The following is a 19,970-nucleotide window of genomic DNA, read 5'->3' as shown; positions in this document are numbered from 1 at the left end:
TTTTAATCAAAGACGCTTACGAAAACTTACTACAAAGTACTCATGTGATTTACCCAATTGTTTTGCTTTGCATACACTTTAATATTACTTTATTATACAACATTCTTAACCAGTTTAATACCATATTGTCAAGTAAAAGAAAAAGATATCCAAATTCCATTTGTTTGGGGTTTTGTTGTTGTGGGATTTTTGTAAATATGAGGGCAAGTGTTTAATATTTTTATATGTTTTAGTTTATTTACATGATTATAGGTTTTTAGAATTTCAGGAATATAGTTTAAAACATAGTAACATACTGTATATTGAATAAGAGTTTGTTGTGAGGGTTTTTTTATTTTACTTACCCATGCTGGCTATTATACTGTGTACTGGTAGCCTGGAAGCTCCATGGTAAGATAATTTTGATTCATGGTTTTTTCTATGCTTTTCTTGCTTCTTAAAAGCAGAATTCTCTTCTTTGGTGATATTTATATAAAAGCATATATCTGTAGAACTCATGATATATCGAGGACCTGGATTCAGCAAAATGTTTTTGTTATCTTCCTTTCTAACACCAATCAGACAGACTCCAAACCTTAATTAGAAAAGGAAAGGCATGGTTCATTTTCCATAGTCCTGCATATACCAGAATTTCCATTGTCAAAAATGAACCTCGGGTATATTTTTATATTTTGCACATTATAAACATTTGCAGATTTTTGGATGACAAGTATGTTTGAAAAATGTTGGCTGCTAAATAGGCCACTTCTGATCAAGCAGTTTTTATGAGCTTGTGAATTCCTAGGCAGTTGAATCGAATGGTTTTCTTAATCCCCATAATATTCTTCTAATGTTGTTCTAGTTGGTTTTTTTCCTATCAGATGAATAGTCCCTTCTGGGAAAATATTAGTAGAAAGATGGATATATAACATGAAAAAGTATTAATCATGTTAAATTTTGCATTATTCGTAAGTAATGGAAACCATTTTCCTAATTCATTTTTGCGATTCACTTCTAGAAATGTATTCGATTAGTGATAGAAAATAAGGAATTACAGCAAAAAACCTAATCTTTCACTCATTAAGTATGAGAGTAAACTCTGTATTCAGGGTTTGATAAATGTTCATTTTGTTAAATATATACAAACATATGCAATTTGTGTTTATGTGTTTACCTCATAGAGCAGCATCAAATAAGTGATGCATCATCTGGAACTTAAAGAAGATATGTTATCATCTAACAGAAAAAAATAGGGGTTTATTTTCGAACAATCACCAGAATGTACTGTATGCCACCTTTAAATTGAACATGTTGCATAAAATGGTTATGCCACAAAGGAAGCCAGATTTCCAGCCGAGTCCTAAATAAATAAAAACCTCACAGCCTCCCACTCATTCTTTTCTAGATTGTTTTGGGCATGGAAAAGGACTGATGTTCTCATAAAACCTCTCTAAGGTTCATTTTCTTTTTCTGATTGTCCAGCTTATGCTTTATATCCTTTACATTCTACTCTCTCAGACTGAGGAGGCCTGTACAGAATGAACATGAGCTTTTACCTGACCAGCTATAACTTACAGAAATATATCCCTATGAGTGGCCAGGTATTTAAACCCAGGAACAGAGTAACGTGTAGTACTGTGCGTTTGAGTGCATAGCTGTGTTGCAGACAAAACAAGCAATTATTTGTTTGAACTTTTAACTGTTGACAGGAAAATAAACATACTTTTTATGTGCATGGAAAGAAGCATATGTGAAGCTCTTCCCCTCGTACTCAGCAAAAAAAGTACTTTCTTCCAGGTTAATATGATACACTTCGTTACCAGAGCATCTGCCATACATTTTCTGCCATTGTTCTGGTGACTGCTGACAATCCCTGAAACATGTACAGATAAACAGAATAATTTAAAATATAATGTAAAATTCTTATTAATCACAACAGCATTTCATGGAAATAGAAACTACAAATGTCTGTTAAAAAGGTCCATTAGGCTGATCTGAAAGAAATATTTGAGATCAAAGCCTAGTAATACTGTAAGTACAGAGATTATTTTAATGAATTAAAGAGCATTTTCTGCTAAGTAATAGGCATATAAGATTATGTACTTTAATATCAGGAGAGAGATAGCTGAATTACTTTAAATTCACACCATAATAAGTAGATTCATTGCAATTTAAAGATGACAGGTGAAACCACCAGCATGCTCATTCTACTCATAAAGACAGTGTCTTCAGATGCTTTGTAGCAGACTGTCTGGTTCCTGTTTGAAGTAGGTAAAGAATCATTAAAAATAACTTATATAAGATAGAGTAATTTCTCTTTGGTCACTTCATCTGTAAGAAAGATTTTTCTGCATTTGCTTATCAGTGATCTTTACCCTATGGACATTTTTAGTTACTGTATCTTGTATACTATTACAAGTATATATCTTCTCTAGTGCAAGAGAATAAGCATATGATCCTGTACTCTGTGCAGCTAATGTTCTTTATCCAAAGAATGTTAAGTGGAAATGTTCCAAACCTCAGCTAACAACAAAACTTGTAGCCCTGGGGCTTCTATGAACTTTTTTATTGAGTTTCATGGTGAAAAAAGGTTCTGCCTGCCTGAGTTTTACTGGATGTAATGGATACATATATAGACTAGACATACGTAAGTGCAGATAGGTCATAAAACTGACAAATGTGTTCTGTGTTTTGCCAGTTGGAGTGAAGATCTCAAGGTATTGGGAAATGCTCCTTTATGCTTATTTGTATGTTTTCAATATCTTAACACAGTTTCTGTTTTTCTTCAGTTTAGCATGTTTCTCCACCTTCAACGTGAAACCATTTTGTTTCAGGATGGAAATAAGTAAAACATATTTACTGCAGCAGTATTAACAAACAGTGCACTTGGTGTAGAACAGCACAACTAGAAATGAAATTACAGAAAACTTTTCCATATTTGACTTTTCCCCCTAAAATAAAACGTTCACCTGTTTAAAGTCTGCTTGGTTCCAGTTAGTTGTCTAAAAGCTTCCCATGGAGCTGTTCTGCAAAGATCACAGTAAGTTCAAGTCAGTCAATATTTTGTGTCATAATACAAGCCCTAATAAAGTTCTATTACTGAATTAGATAATGAGATAACATTTAAAGATAAGATTATAATATTGAGATCAATAATAAGATTATAAATAAGATACAAGGTAGTTCCTTTCACATGTCTGAATTTGTGCTGATGGAAAATTCTCTGATAGCTGTTAGGAATACTGCTTTTTTTTTATGCGCATGTCATATGAAGTAACTGTATTCTCTGCATGTCAGATAAAGGTAGGCAGATGAAGAATGTATTTCATCTCAGTGCTCAGGAGGTATGGAAACAGTATTTTGTGGTTGTCTTCTTAACAAAGCCTGGTACAGACAGTGCCATTAAAATCTTGACATCTGTTGTTCTTGATAGTAAAAGTTCTAGCAAGAATTTCTGTTTTCCCCATTCAGGGCACAGGGGAATACTACAAATGCCACACAGAAGGTTAAATAACTCTGCTTGTAAATATCATGATATTACTGGTCCATGGTAACTTGGAAAAAAGTTAGCATTTTTACAAGACCTGTGTAGTCTTGTAAATACTTGAATATAGTACCTATATTCAGGTATTCCATCTCTACAGATATATTTTGAGATTTACTTTTTAAAGCATCTGTCAGCCCACAACATGTTTATTAAAAATACCTTATGATTCCAAGAATATAGCATAACAGAGATATACCAGATGTGGTAACATTACTTTAGTAAATACATAGAAGTGCTACTGTGACTATGCAGTCTGTAGAGACACTGTAATTCTGTGTCCTTCCAGCAGTGTGGTTATATTAAAAACCATGTATGTTTGCTTCTTAATGTACAGAAACTGAATAGCAAATAATATATGTTATCAGAAAAACATTTTTTGAGCTCTGTGAAACAGACCTGCAAATTAACATATTGAAGTAGGTATTCTTGGGCTTTGCTGGTGTTCTTAAGTAGAACTTTGGCACAGATCCACAATTCAATCTACTATATTTGAAATACAATTTTTTTCATATTTTATATAGTAGAAGTGGCACAACAGCGTACAATAAACTTAAATATTGGGGGAGGGGGGTGTCCCTTTGATATTATAATGCCATGAGTGAAATATCTTGGTGCTTTTATTGTGCAGATAGTTCCTTTTTCTTTTTTAAAACTGCAGTTGTTTAGGAATTCAGGGTAAGCTGTTTTCCAAAGAATATCAGCCATGACTTTTACAAGTTGTTTGGGTTTTTATGGTACTAAATACTTACTGTCCCCTAGATGTATGAACCAACAGTGTGATTAATGTAGAAGTAGCTGGGCATATACAATTTAGAGCTAGCATAGCATATTTGAATTCCTCTTCACACACAACATGATCTGTAGGAAAAAAAAGAAGATATAAATTGTTTTACAAAAATACTTTCAATTGAACAGAATTATCGCTTCCTTGTCTAGGAAATCAGCGAAGATGGATCATTCACTTGCTTCAGGATCTTCATCTTCCACTTGAACCTTGGAAATGAGGTGTGTATGATTTGCCCTGTCTTTGCTATCTCTCAGACTGCACGAGGTTTGCATCCAGTTTGTGCTGTCTGTCCTGGATTTGCACATGGAGAGGATGCAGTGGCTCTGTGAATCCCACTTCCACTCTCCTGTTGCATTAGCTGTAGGAGTAAGCCACGAAGCATAGTCTGGTTTGTGTCTTCTGCACTTAAACTGCCAAATCTGCACGTGCTTTCAGTGTCATATGAATTATTATTGCATGCTAAGTCAGTTTTTCTTCTGAATTTAGTGTTTGATTCAGTCTATGTTCTTTCAATGGGAGCAGAATTAGCTTCTGATTAGAAAGAATATTACAAGTAGTACAGCTGATTACCAAAAGATAAGCCATATGAAAATTGTTGAGTAAAAGTAAGCAAATAATTTCCCCACCTAGATCTGAGCTATCTACATAGATATGCTTCTAGTTTCATTAATATATCATTGAAATCCTTAGGACCACCTTGCTTAATCTACTTTCTAGTCAGAATATATAGTATACCTATAAGCATGCCACTTACTGAAAATAAAAGTGAAGGCATACAAAGTATGCCATCTTTGTTCCCGATTGTTTTGAAATATCAAGAGGCTTTTCAGTAACAGAATCATTGACTACTGAAAGGAGAAATTAATTCTGTCATTTTCTGAAGATCAAGGCCTATTTAAATGTCATAGGGAAGGGATGAATTTAGTTATATAAAGACACTGTCAAATATAAAACAAAATAAGATTTTTTCTCCTATAAATATATTTCACTTATAGCAATTAAATATTTCTGCAGAAAATATTTCAGATAGAAATATGTTCTTTTAGTTGACCTTATGCCATTAATAAATCTATCTGAATTTCAAACCAGAGATTTTGAGAGAGTAAGACATAGTCTAGTGGTTGGATGGAATATCTGCATTCTGTTACCATCAGTCAGATGGCAAAGATTTATGAAAGTGAATACCAACTTCCTCATCATGAAGGAATGAGAATTTTACGTATTTTTTAATTTGTATAGGATTTGGCTAAATAACCTCCCCTTATTTTTTTTTGTTTAGAATGTTTTCATACTATAGCTAATAATTTTGAAAATACAAGCAAGAAAAATACACAAGAAAATTATTTCATTGTTATCTCAGATCGTGTACTTGAACCAAATTAATAAATCATGCATGGCACAATGCAAATGAAAAGTATAACTTGGACTTAAATCCTCTGCAGGTTCTATACCCTCTACCATATGTGGTGGACTTTTTGGACAGATTTCCTGTAAAGTATTATCTAACAAAGGATATAGTAGTACACAGCAAACAGAGACTGCTGTCCTACAACAGCCATCTTGATCTCGTATGTCTAAGAGATCCATATTGTGCTGTCAAGTGTTTTTTCATCAAGAGCCACGGTGCTGGGACTTGTAGGACTATTTCTACACCAGTTGCAGACTTTGACCTTGTGTGATTTAATTATGCCCTTCATGACTTGTTATGCATCTGTAAAATAGGTATATGAAAATAACACCCCACAGACTTCACAAGTGTTTTGACGCTTTTGACTCCTCAGAGGTACCACCATGTGAAAGCTTCTTCAGTGATCTAATTACCACTACTAGAAATATTGTAGCCATATGAAACATGAAGAGAGGTACTCTGGGTTTCTCCTCTTGGCTGCAGTTAAGTTCTTGTATAAGCCACAGATCAGGTAAAAAATACTTTGCTCATTTCTGTCAATTATAGCTTGTCTATAACATTACCCTGTTTTGTATGTATGTTCAGGACTCACTGTGGAGCTGTGGTGAGGACTATTCAGAACTTTATCTGCTGCTTTCTCTTCTGAAGTGAGTAGGGAGGAAGCTGGGTGACAGCTGTCCCACTCCTCAGGTCTCGGACACCAATTAGGTCCTCTGACAGCAGGTACCAGAATCAGCAAATTGCTCATTTGGGGTGACAGTAAAGCAGCCAAGGAAAACTTTGGTTTACCTTGAAGTGAATAATAAATATGTCAAATCAGTTTACCAAAAAGAAATACTGTGATTGCATTTATACTAATGAAATATTCCATTTAGAATTTCCAGAAGCTGTAGTTTCTGTTGAAAATATATTTTGACAGGAATTATGTTTCTAAGGCTGTCTCAAACAGATGTAGTAATGCAGTGTGGTGAATTATGGTTCATGTACTGTTATTGACCATAAAACAGAGTCAGAATACTGATTTATGACTGCAGCAGCAGCCATGTGGTAAGCATGTCCTAGACCCGGCACAGTTATTCTGAGAAACCTTACTTTTGTCAATTTAATAAATTAACATGACCACTACCAGACCAGATAGGGAAAAATGCCCATCCATTACCTGGAGACTATTTTTATCTGTAATTGGATAGATTAATCATCAGATGCATTCAGTATCCATTTCAGTGAATCTGGACTATGTTCCTTTCAAATAAACTACTGAAGGTTTAACGTCAGACTTCAACAACCTGTGCTAATTCATTGGTGCATTTTGAATAAATAGAGAAAGTCAAAATGTATCCCCATTTCCTGGAATTGTAATTATACATAATTTCCGAATAGTCAAGGTAAAGGTAATTAATTTATTTTCTAGCATATATATATATATATATATATATAAAAGTTTTACGTTAAACTTCGAAAATATGCGATTAAGTCCAGTCTCTGAATTGCATATATTGCTCTTCCAAGGACAATTTTAGTTTCCCATTGGTGCTGAAATGCAAGGCCAGACATGCAGCAAGGATACATGGCCTTTCATAGCCCCATGTGTTTGAAGGAGAAGTGGGAAGATAACCATATGAAACATAAGAAAACTATATGTAACTGCCAACAAAGGGAAATGCAGTATTACAGACAGAAAACCTGGGTATGTCAAGGCATTTATATATTGGAAATTTTTAAGGAGAAATCAAAGAATTTCAGTTTAAAGAGGTAAGGCAGTGTGTTTCCTTGCCCATCTGACAATTGTCATGTTAGAGTGAGTATATTTAGGGGGTTCATACCTTAAACTTGCAGTGGGGTTTGCTGGGACAAACACTTATGCCACTGTATTAATAGAAGCATAAGTCACCATTTTAAATGAAGTAGTTAAAATCCATTGTAAAAATTAACAGAAGGCACAGAATGCAAGGATGTGTGTCAGCATCAGGTGTGAAGCCAGGAAACCTGCCCTTCTGACAGGCCATATGACCCTGGCCAAAGTAACTCAATTCTCTTGCTTTGATGACAAAAATAAGTTCTTGTGCTCTCATTGAAGACAGGAAGAATCTGTAAGTCTTGTTTTCTATGTGTGAATAAATTATAACAATTATATGCCTATATACTATTTCTGATGCCAAAGGCAGAAGATCTCCAGGATGCTATTATTGTTTGGGGAAAGGCAGTCAGAGTCTAAATTTCAGGACTGTCTCATGCAATCTAGGAGGACTGGTCAGCCTAATCTAAGCTGCTAAGAAACTGGGCTTATAGTGTTTTATAAATTTTCAATGTAGTTAAAAGTCAAACTTTAGTTAGGAGGACTTTCTGGAACTATTTTGTTGTATTTTTTCTAAATTCAGAAACTTTATTTTTGACAGTCATAGTCTCTAAAGCTGTGCGTAAAGAAGGGGGAAAAAAGAAAAAGAAATCCTATTACTGAATATTTCAGTCCATAAAAATGCACAATATTATTTTGGGAAACTTCCAGAAGAAAGAAGTCATTTTTTAAAGGAATATTAAGTTTAAAAGAAGCTTTTGCATTAAGGCAGTAAAAAAGCAGTCTTGAATCATAATAGGAAAAGCACTTAGAAAAATGTTCCAAATGTTTATGACAAATTTTATTTGTAAGCGCTCTGGATAGGTCTATTGTCTGCAGCTCCCACTGGATACATATTTCAGAATGAAGAGGAGCTTGATGAGATGAATAACAGGAGAGTCCTCTTAGGAAAATGTATGCAATTAAATGTCGCTCTCACAGCTCTGTCAGTGCCCTAACCACTTGCAGTAGGGAAGCATCCAGTGGTGATGCTGAAGTTCAGTTGAAGGAAATATTACCAAAAGAGGTTTGGGGGGGAGGGGGGATTGGTTGGTTGGTTGTTTTGGTCCAAATTCTCTATCCGAGACTTAGAAGAGATATAAAAAATTACCTCTGTTTTGCAAGTCTAGTTTTATGTAAGTTCCTACAGAGACAAGCCATTAAGAATAATGAAACTCTCTTAAAAACACAATTTGGAACAACAAATTAACACAGTTACCGATAAAGAAAAGTGGCCATGGGTAGGGAGAAGAGATTATATTTATGTTATGTGGTTTTAAAGGAGAGATGAAAAAGCATTATCATTCCTGTCACAGCACGAGCCTTATTCCCTGCTGTGCCATCTCATAGTTTGAGATTACACTTTTATAACTTCAGAACTGCTATTGATGCTTTTTTTCTTCTTTCTAACTTAGTGGTAAATTCAGTAGCTTTTAAAATTACAGCTTTAACTGTTGCTCTGGGACTGTTCTGCACTAGAATTTACTTTTTTATCACATTCTGGTATGATGGAGGAGATTAATATTTTTCCATAGAGTTGTTTTGATTTTTGCATGAATCAGCAATCTTTTCTTCCTTAGAATATCCATCAAGAAAATTGAATTTTCAAAATTAAAGCTGAAAAGGAAAACTTTTCCTCTACTTCAGAGAGATTCATTATATATTAGTTCATTATAAGAGTATTTGTGTGGTTTTGCACATATTTATGTCTGTATGTACATATGTATTTGCATACAGACAGTGTTTGTATATATAGAGAGAAAGAGACCTACCTACATATTGCAGAGAAAGTTTGTCAAATTAAAGCTGGTAATGTCTTTTTATATGAGTGGATTTTTTAAAATTTTCTAGCATCATTTTGCGTTTTATGCCAGTTTCTAAGGAATGCATTTTACTGGATGTAGAATTAAATTATATGTCTCTTTCCAAAATGTTTGCAAGTAATTAAAATAATGTTTTCCATACCACTTAGAAAAAAATAGTCCAATGAGAAGATTTTTCCCCCACTTGTTTGTTGAATTAAATCCAGCCTTTTCTGGGTAGATTTCCTCATATACCCCTTAGTATGCTTTTCAGACAGAAATGACTTACAGACATGGATATAGTAAGCTGGAGACCTACCTGGATCTATAATTAAGGAGTAGCAATGTGTTATAATGAAAGAATTCTACTCTCTTCATTATGCAACATAAGACTAATAATTCTTTAAAGTGCTTACAAGTAAGTGTTTAATGTAAAACATGACATTTTACCATTGATAGGACACATACAGCCCATGTTATTTTACAACACTGCACTCTTAATCAGCTTCTAACTAGTAAATATGTCCAGGGATTCTCACTTTGCTTGTGCATTTATGAAACAAACTGCCAAATACTAACAAGTGCTTCAAATGACTGAAATCTTACACTTACCTGCAAACTTAATGTGGAATTTATTCTCAGGTTTCAATATCTGGACATACAAAGGACAGTTTGGAGCAAAGTCTTTAACTGCCCAGGCTCTTAAAATGGTTTGATGATCCTAGAATAAAGAGTATGAGGTGATGACAAATAACCATGTCACATTAGAAAAAGAATCTATTATCAGACTGACTCCATTGAGGAAAACTCATTTTAAGACCAGTAATTATATACCAGATGGTGTGGATGTTTATGTACATCTTATATAAGTAATATTACATATTATGTGTATTACATAATTATATATACACATAGACAAACTATCCAGTAATTCTGCAGACGTGGACGAGGCTGAGGCACTCTGTGTTCTCTCAGGCCTCTGCTTTGAGGCAGGCTCAAGAAGGAGGAGGATCACCAGCAGAGGATGATCTTGACAGGGATTGCTTCAGAGACCTCAACCCATAAGAGCCTGCAGGGTCAGATGGGTACAGACAGAGCAGACCAATGTCCTTGAACAGTTGCTTTCTTATCTTTGAAAGGTTGTGGAGACTAGGGGAAGTCTCCAACAACACCAGAAAAATCTGTGTTCTCCCCTCCATGTTCAGACATTACAGTCTGGAGGAGTGCAAAACTCACATGGATGAAATGTGGGTTAGATGACTGGAGTCTTAGGGCATGAACTCTGCCCGAAGGCCTGGGGCAAAGGGAGTGCCACAGGGATCTCTACTGGAACCTGTTCTGCTAAACATCTTCACCTGTGACCTGGAGGAGGGGTAAGAATGCATGCTTAGCAGATTTGCAAACGACACCAAACTGGAAGGAACTGTCAAACCAAGACAAGATGGAGGAATGGGTGGACAAGAACCTCATAAAATTCCACAAGAGCACAAGCACAGTCACATCTCTGAGACTGAGTAACCCCCTGCACTGGTACAGGCTGGGGGCTGACTGGCAGCAGCAGCTCTGCTGGCGAAGACCTGGGGGTCCCAGCAGAGTGAGCTGAGCATGGTCTGGCAGCATCCTGGGCGGCTTTAACAGAAGCACAGTGAGTAGGTGGAGAGCAGTGATTATCCCCCTCTACTCAGCACAAGTTGATTGAATCTAGACATTGCATCCAGCTTGCAGGCCTTCAATACAGCAGTATAAGTTGGATTGAGTTCAGCAGAGAATCGCTAAGAAGGTCGGGCAGAAGCAGAGACCCTGTGAGGAGAGGGTGAGGGAAGGGAGCCTGTTCAGCCTGCAGAAGAGATGGCTTCAGGGGGGCCAAACAGCAACCTCCATTATCTGTGGGATGGTTATTGAGCAGCTGGAGCCAGGCTGTGCACAATGTTGCATGGCTGGAAGACAAGAGACAATGGCTGTAAACTGAGAAGAAAGATTCAGGCTGAATACAAGACCCCTTTTGCCCATGAACACAGACAATGCTATGCTATCTGCTCCCTTGGAAAATTCCACACGAACCTAAATAAGGCCCTGAGCAACATGGTCTGCATTCATAACTGACTGTCAGACTAGAGACCTCCTCAGCTTTCCTCTAATGTTTGTAATCCTAGGATCCTAGCGTAATATATTTGTTGGAATGCAGAATAGAGAGCTTGTTTACAGAAATCTTCCACTAATAAGGTATTTTGACCATCTCCTATCTTTCTGCAAGTGTCATCAAGGGATCATGTCATTTGGAAAGGGGTGGCATTTGGATGTGGAAGAATTGTGTGAAAACTTAGATGGCAGTGATGAGTCATGTCTAATTAATCAAGAATGATGTAGCAGAGATGTCTTTCCAAAGAGACTCAAAATTAAAATAGCCTTAAATGAGGACATCAGGAAGTGAGGGTTTAAAATTGTGGCTAAATCTAAAAAATAACAGTTTAATTAAAAGCAGATCTACGTTTTCGTGCAACTAAAACGTTTGCACAACTGACGTCAGAATTTTGCCAGCTACTGACCAAAGATTCCAAGAGATTTCTCAGCCTGTTATTTTTGTCCTTGTTACTACATGGCAAGGATGAATACTGCTATCCTAGAAAATAATCTATGTGATAATACATTAATATTTTGAATTTTATGAAATAGGACTAAATTCAGTGTATCAGCCATCAGTTTTCAGTTATTTCAAAACCAAAAAGGAATATGAGAGTTACATCTAGGAAACAATACTTGGATTGAAATGCCTTGCCTAGTCATGGCATCGGTGGTATTAAAAGATAACATATAAAGAATGATTCATTATATTTGCAGCATCAGCAATAAGAAAAGCTTTCAGACTCCTGAACACAAGGGAAAATCTCTGCCTGGAACAGGGCGTAATTGACATTTTCAAACCATAATATTTTAATGTCAATTGAGATGTTAGCAAGTACTTTTTCTACTAGAAATACTAAAATGGAGTCATAAGAGGAAGACCTTTTGAGAATAGTAAAGTACATTATTTCCCTTTTTTCTTATTAATAGTTTCATAGATGTAGGATTGCTGTGCGCATTCAGGAGATTCCAGAACTTGGATGTAACCTGCAGCAGGTTTTCCTTGTATGCAGTCGCTTTTTCTTATCCTCCTTAGGATTTTTTTTTTTTTTGGTCATTAGGGGTTTGGCTGTTTTGTCTTAAGGTGATGAAGTGCCAACACACCGTAGAAATAGCAAATGGCTGGGTAATGTGATGGATGGCAGTCATGTAGATACATTACAGGAGTAGTAAGAGGTTTGGGAGTGGGTTAGGGACAGATTTGAAAATCACGTGTTGTTGAAGATGTTACTTAATCTTTTTATGCAAAAGGTATCAGGGAAGCAGTCACTTGCAATGATGGTGTGGCTTAATGACACAGGGTTTGCCATTACCAGTTTCCTCCCTTCCTTTCCATAGTAATCATTCAGACCACTCTGGCTGGCAAAAGTGGTGAGAAGAGGCTGTTTTCTGTATGCCACGTGCCTAGAAGTACAGTTACTTCCGTGTTAGATATTTTCTTGGGTTTTTTTAATTATTTTGTCTAAAAAGCCTGTTTTTTTCAGAATGTGCAATAATTGTTAAATATAAGAATGAAGATTGTTTTATAAAATTATTCAAATGATGTTATTTTATTAAAAACCCAAACAAACATAGACCAATAGAAGGGGGTGTCGTAAAACTAAAAGTAGGAATCTCAACATAAAATATTTTATGTAATTGTATAGAAAAGCAAAAGATTTCAAAATAAGGATCTCTTGATGATTATTTGGCACATTTGCAGTTGTAACACTGCAAAATATGCCTTGCATTCCATTTGCTAACTCTTTGAAGCAACAGTCTACAAACATGTAATATATATAAAATGGATACTTAAATGCCCTGTACAGCTTCATACAATGAACTCAGTGTATGTGCTGTTCATCTAATAACTTGCATTACTGCTTCTTTTTCTCTCTTTTCACTTGGTATATACAGGTGTTTGTGTACAAAAGCTGGTTATTAGTGTTTCTGAGTTTTTTTGCCCAGTTATTCTCCCAAATTCCACTCTGAAGAAGCACTCAAGGAGAGAGAACCAAAAATACAGGTAGGCACTTCAAGTGATTTCTTAGATTCAGTCTCTCCATATAGTATTGGCGATACCACTGTTACAAATGGTGGTTAATATATGGGTGATAATGAATTTTATGTATGAAAAGCTGTTTAAGTTTTAAAGTGGGTGTAACAGGAATTTAATCCCCAGAACTCAAAGAAGTACATGTAATATTTTAAAATAAATCTGTTAATTTAATCATCTTATTGCCAAAGGACTTGCTAAATTAGTTATATCCCCTATGTTTGCATCCATATTTTGATGCTATTAAAACAGTGTAACTTAGATTGCCAGTGCAGTAGTGTCACACAATTTGATTAATGGAAGAGGGGAGAAAAAAGGTGCAAGCTTGAACTGGACCATCTTTGAATTTTCAGAAAGCATCAGAACAAAGCTGTTAGCTGTAAAAATGTTGTCATTAAAACTTATTTACTAATGAAATAGCAAGCAATGAACAGCCAGTGGTATCCATGGTAAATGAGTAGATCCTCTGCTTGAGGACTGTAGCTGGGGAGAGAAAAACTCTCAAGGACTTCAAAAAATCACTTGAGTAGCAACAGCTGTTCTGGTCAGGAATCTCCTTTTATTTTGACAGTTGTCAGACATAGGAGAGGATCCAAGACTGTCTTAATCAGTTTGTTAGCTTCATGACAACAGGATGAAAAATCAGTTGTAGTTATAAAGATTGATTCTGGGATAACAGCTGAACTTCCTTCAGCCCAGTGACAAACTGTAACTAACAACTAAAGTTGTTAGTAAAGACTAGAGCTGGAACAACATAGGAAATTAAATCCATTTCGTTTCAAAGCTCTAGGGGGCAGTAAAATAAAACTAAATAAATAAAAAATTGTCCTGTTTTCTACTTGCAGTATAAATAATTGCATTCCCTGTGAAAAAGTAATCTGACAACAAAAAAGAAAACAAGACAGGGAAGTGACACCTTGTTTAAAAGCTTCAGATTCCACTGGCCCTCAGAATATCGTTGCTAGAGCTGAGATACTGTACTATTATGACTGGCCAGCCAGCCCTCCAACAGGGCACTCTGTCCCAGAAGAAGGTAATAGGATCGTGTCTTTGGTAAGATATGCCTGTTTGTATGCTTCAGATGCAAAGATAAATGAGATCTGATAATAGTCTGTACTGGCAGCTGAAATGTGCCTCATACCAGTTTGGTGTTTCCTGAGGAAAACACCAGTCCCTGAGGATGGAAAGAGATGCCTGGAGAGAGATGGAGCTGGCCATGACTCCAGAGCCCAAACCAGACAGTGCTGGTCAGAATGGATGGAAGCTCCGTGAGCTGTACGTAGAGTCCACTGTCTGCTCTATGGGATAGTTCAGCAGAGGTGAAAATTGTCTTGTCTTTGCATAAATTCTGGAGCAGTTATGAGCAGAGATGAACAGCTGACGTAGCTCTCCTTAATGCTGCATAAACCTACCAAGTGCAATGTAAATCACGTGCTCTGCTTATATGGGATTTCTCATTTCTAACCACTGCTCAACTGTCACGTATCTCACGTTGTGAGATGAGATGTTGTTGCTGATTTATTCTGAACTCATGGCTAATTTAGGCAAGTGAGTTTGGCTTTTTTGATACTTTTCAGTCTCTCAGAAGTTACCAGTATTTTTCCAGGTATTTGCAAGAACTGTAGCTTGTTCTTGTCCCTAAGTACCCAGACCCTCTGTCCCTTCCAAACAGTATGCTTGCCTTGCTTGACTACTCCAGGATTACTTGCTGCCAGTTCACTGGCTTTCACTACTGTATTTGCAGGAGTCTACTGCTGATGAATCAAATTCAAAGCTCTTAGCTCATTAACTTTCAGGGTTTTAGTAGGAGCACGGATTTATTTGTCAAGGAGTTCAGTGACTTTCTGCAAGCGATGGGACCAGAACAGGATCTTTAGCCTTGAATAAAATATGGAAAATAAATTATGTTTGATAAAATTTGTTCTGGGGGCTCATTTGCCTAACAAGGAAATATCCTTTTTTCTTGCTAGCTTCAGCTTACGTTGCTTTTATTTTTCTCCCTTCTCTGATATGCCATATGTGCAGGTATGGAAACAACTACCTTTTCATAGCAGACAGAAAGTATATTAAGAAATACAGGATATGTAATGCAAAGCCCTCATTTCCCATGTTTTACTGTCTCTATTTTTAACATTTAGAAAAATAATTGCTATTCCTTATAATGTAGCAGTAAAACAGTATTTTTAATTGAGATTGCTTAAATCTTACTGGTTCAGTCTTGTTAGGCAACTTGTAAGCATCTTTGGGAATATTCAGAGGTATTCTGAACTTCCTTTGGAGTTTGAGATTGAACTGAATAGACACAAGCATTCAGTAATTTTGTGTATAGCTCGTGGTGAGAAATTTAAAGTTATGTTCATAAATCCTTCCTCAGTGGACTTTTTTCCTGGATTTTTGTGATCAATAATTAATTTCATGAGCTGGAAGGGTTCCAGTTTATATTACAATAGTTTTTTTCTTTTATCACAGAATGAAGATTTGTATTAGCAGTCTTCCTTTGTGGACAGTAACTTAATTGACTGTAAGTAACTACTAGCATGAGCAAAGCCATACAAACTTATTTAAAGAGTCCTGCCATTTGTATTTTTGAAATTGGCCAATATGAAAAATAGTCAAATACTCTCAGATATATTGGTTATTTGGTATTAGTCACAAATGAATTTGTAAGTTGAATTCGGTCTTTACTTTGTTAGTGGTAAACTTTTAATACTTCTTCGATAGTTCTGAATGAAAATACCAGTCAGTTGATATATAGCTCTTTTTAATAACTATAATTCTTTGAATTGAATATCTAGAGCAAACACTGATATTAGTCCATGTGGTTTGAATAGAAACTTTTTGACAAACTACTATTCTTGGGAGTGATTAATGACCAATTATCAATTTATCTACAAGGTACTATGATAGTGCTTCTATGCTATTCTGCCATTGTTCCATAAAAAAAAAACCTGATAAAAATTTATTCAGTGTGAAAATTGATTTTTTGAAGTTTTTTAAAGTTTGTAAGAATGTATAAATTTCTACTTTTTTTTTAAAAAAATGTGTAACTAAAACAGTGTAAAATCTGAACTTCTTTGATAGGTAGGTCATGTAATTTAGTATCTGAAGGGCAGTATCAGTATAACAACATGCACATTCATTCCTAGTTATTTCTTCCAAACTCACAGCTGCTGTCCTGTCCACCTCACAGCGGCTGCTCAGTATGAAACAAGCTTCAGCATCATCCATTCTAGAAGAGAGGAGACAAGACTGTTACATTCCAACAGAGTATTTACATGGACTCGAGTTTCGCAGTTCATAATCTTGCACATAAAAACAGAACACAGAGAAAGTTTGGTCTCTCTGTTCTCATTTCTTTCCCTGGTGCCAGTAGGAGCTGTGCCAAAGTAATAAAGGCAGAGTGACCTCAAACACACTTAATCTGCAAAATAAGTATCTGCTGTGAGTATAAAAGGTGGATAAATAGCACCAGTCTGCCTAGTGTGTAAGGGTATGATATGCACAAGTTATCATTGATAAGAATGAACAAGATGGGGCAGGTAACTTAATAGAGACTTGTCTTGCCTAGCGATAGCAGGAAGTTGGGTAGACGTACAAAAATAACATGTTTGGGTTAAAAAACATTTCTGTGTATGTATGCATTAAATGAACTATTTTCAGTTCATGGCATTTTTGATTAGGAAGGAATCACGGGAGCTGTATAGTAATTTCAGCTAAATATGGGAGCAGTGTTGGGAAGATAGGGTCTTTACCAAAATTGTAGTAAATTAGATGAGATTTTGATGAGAGCTGATGAGGTAACTCGGATGACAGTATATATAGATGATTTCATAAGGAAATGAAACCTTATGTGAACATATTCACCTTTTTCCCCAATGTTTTTTTGTAAATTCTTGAATCACTTCAGCCACATATGACAAGGATAATAACCTGTGACTAACATCTGTGAATGTCATTAATTTAGACAACAGAAACATTAATGACATCTGTGTTGAAAACATTTATTAGAACCCAGAGTATGAGAGAAGTGTTATTAAATGTCCTTAAAACTAAAAAAGCTTTGTCAGTTATACCATTTTTATGTGCCAGTAAACTGACTCTGAGGTAAAAAAACCCAACAGTTCTGTTGCTTAGGGATGGCAGAAATTAAAGGGACTTAATACAGAAGAGAAATTTGTGAATGAAAAAAGTATAAGCCAAAGAATGAATATGGTTCACCTAAGAAAGTAGAGGCAGAGAGAAAAAATATTTGAGGTCAATGCAGAATATGGAAGAAAGCTGTAGGGGAAAGAAATCAAGCCTGGTAGTGTTATTCACTGTCTAGTGCTAGTCTACGTGGAGAATGAGAACTGTTTTAACCAGTTACTGTGTTGTTTCAGTGGCTGAAGTAGCTGTAAAGTCTCCAGTCATGCTGATGAACAGTGTGGCACCTCATGACAGAATTTATTCAGTTTCTTTTTTAAAGCTGAACACACAAACACTGTTCAGAGAACCCCAAAAGTTTGCAAAGTGATGCCTTCAAAGACAGGAAGAAAGAATGAGTATCATTTTTCTAAAGTCAAATTGTGTACTAGGGCATAGAAAGAAAATTACAGTCTTTTATTAACTGACTACTCCCTACTTACACAATCAGCCAACTTTTGGTATTCCTTTACTTTGTGGTGTGACCTCCATCATGTTATTTTCACATTGGATTTCACAAATAATATATTTATAAATTTTGATAATGAGATACTTCTTAATAATTTTGTTGTTGTTTTTAACCATTATTTATTAGAAGAAGTTTACCACGTGCCTTGTTATCTTCTCAGCACATTATGTTCTCATTAAAAAGAAATGCAGCAAACATCTTGGTGCGGGGTTATATTTCATATTAAATGTTCTATTAAATTCCCACTATGCTGCTTCTCTCAGGAGAGGCTGAAAATTATTCTGTGACAGGTACATTCAATTACATGTTCTGCAGGAAAAAGCACAGTTCCACAGCTGACTACCTCCAGGTTATTATAAGTGAATATCAAGATTATATTTAGGGAACAGCCTAATTTTTCTTCTCCTAATGTGTGGAACAAATGTCAGCTAAATCCACACATTAATTCCTTTTCAAAATCAGCAAGAATAAAAAAAACCAAACAAACAAAAAAAAACAAAAACAAAAACCACACAAAAAAACACACACACAAAAAAAGGAATTTCGCTAAAAGAAAATTTCTGTTCCTGAAAAAAGCTTTATTGTCTTGTCAAATTTTAAACAGATGTAGAAGTAGCTGTTTTTTCAGTGACAGAAGTCTGAGAAGATAACACTGCTCATGAGGCTTCTCACAGATGAGATTCTTGGAAATAACTCCCTTTGGGTAAAGAAGGCTGAATGACACATATAGACAGCTATTGGCTTCATTTTTCAATATCTACATTATAGAGCAATGCAGATAGGTTAACTCAGTTATTTGCTAAGAATCAACTTTCTCTCTGGAGAGTGTAGAGAGACAATCATTCTATGTGAATTCCACTAAGAATTCCTTCCCAGGCTCGATTGATTGAGGAATGGGGGGGGAGGTGTGTGTGAGGAACTGTGTGTGACTGACGTGTTTTGATAAGTGTCATTCACTATTAACTAGCAGAGAGCATTTCTTAGAAGGGGTGGATGTATGTGGTAAGAGGAGGGCCCTGAAGGAAGACTATATGGAGGTAGAATAGGTGCTTAATATTGCCAGGCTGAACTTAAGAAGAAAGCAAAACTGTGCAGTGGGTTCAAAGGGTGATAATTAATTATGTTTCCTTTTTTTGACTTTAGTTGGTCAGGAGAACTACCATCACATTTACCGTATTTTCTCAAGAAATAGAGACATATTCTATCATTACTGTCATTTTGGAATATACTGTTCTGCTTTTTCAGAGGAAATCACAAGCGTTCTGTTTCAATACCTTTAAACACTAAGACAGAAAAGACAGTGAAAAAAATCCGGCCAAATGAAAATGCTCACAGATATTTGTTCCTTGAAAAATTTCAGATATTAAGGAAAACTAATTATATCAAAGAGCTTTGCTTTGCTTTCTAAATACACATTCTAAATACACATTTCCTTCTAGCACAGCTTTTGTTGTTTGTTAAAACTATTTATCAAACAATATGAGTGAAACACAAGCAAAAAAACATGATCAATATTTGCCTACTTGGCTCTCAACAGGTCTTGATCTTTTAGTGCTGAGCCTTGCAGGTAGATAACTCTTTGGGACCACATTGGGATTTGTAACACCCTTCGCACCTGAGCATCCATCTCGGTAGGGCACAAAATAACGACATAATAGTCCTGTCAAAAAAAAAAAATGGAGAATAGTCATCTTATTTTCTTATGTTACCATTTATTGTTGCTGGAGAATGAGTCAGCAGTTATTCGGGATGTCAAAAATGTCTCTGATAGTCACTGATAGTCGGAGTTGATTTCCCCTTTTTTTT

The 19,970-nt window shown here is 35.7% G+C and overlaps 1 protein-coding gene across 8 annotated transcripts in view; it reads right to left on the bottom strand.

Annotated features, from left to right (window-relative positions):
- The window catches only part of KCNT2 (potassium sodium-activated channel subfamily T member 2), a 120,338-nt gene that overhangs the window by 33,404 nt on the left and 66,964 nt on the right, over positions 1–19,970 (bottom strand). For 5 of the 8 annotated variants that reach the window (XR_004358567.1, XM_032696526.1, XM_032696531.1 and 2 more), the window contains exons 12-18: positions 19,688–19,824; positions 16,679–16,742; positions 9,970–10,078; positions 4,276–4,384; positions 2,949–3,005; positions 1,703–1,852; positions 345–574 (exon numbers count right to left, since the gene is read on the bottom strand). Coding sequence is in view for 7 of the 8 variants with exons in the window: in XM_032696526.1 (XP_032552417.1) it covers positions 345–574; positions 1,703–1,852; positions 2,949–3,005; positions 4,276–4,384; positions 9,970–10,078; positions 16,679–16,742; positions 19,688–19,824 (856 nt within the window). In the remaining variant the exon portion in view is untranslated. The remainder of the gene's footprint in view (positions 1–344; positions 575–1,702; positions 1,853–2,948; positions 3,006–4,275; positions 4,385–9,969; positions 10,079–16,678; positions 16,743–19,687; positions 19,825–19,970) is intronic. The other 3 variants (XM_032696528.1, XM_032696530.1, XM_032696532.1) reach the window with 1 other exon arrangement.

This window comes from Chiroxiphia lanceolata, chromosome 9, assembly GCF_009829145.1.
Source record: "Chiroxiphia lanceolata isolate bChiLan1 chromosome 9, bChiLan1.pri, whole genome shotgun sequence".
NCBI classification, from domain to species: Eukaryota; Metazoa; Chordata; class Aves; order Passeriformes; family Pipridae; genus Chiroxiphia; species Chiroxiphia lanceolata.
Note: the sequence above shows the minus strand (reverse complement) of the source record. Positions and strands in the feature narration are given on the sequence as shown.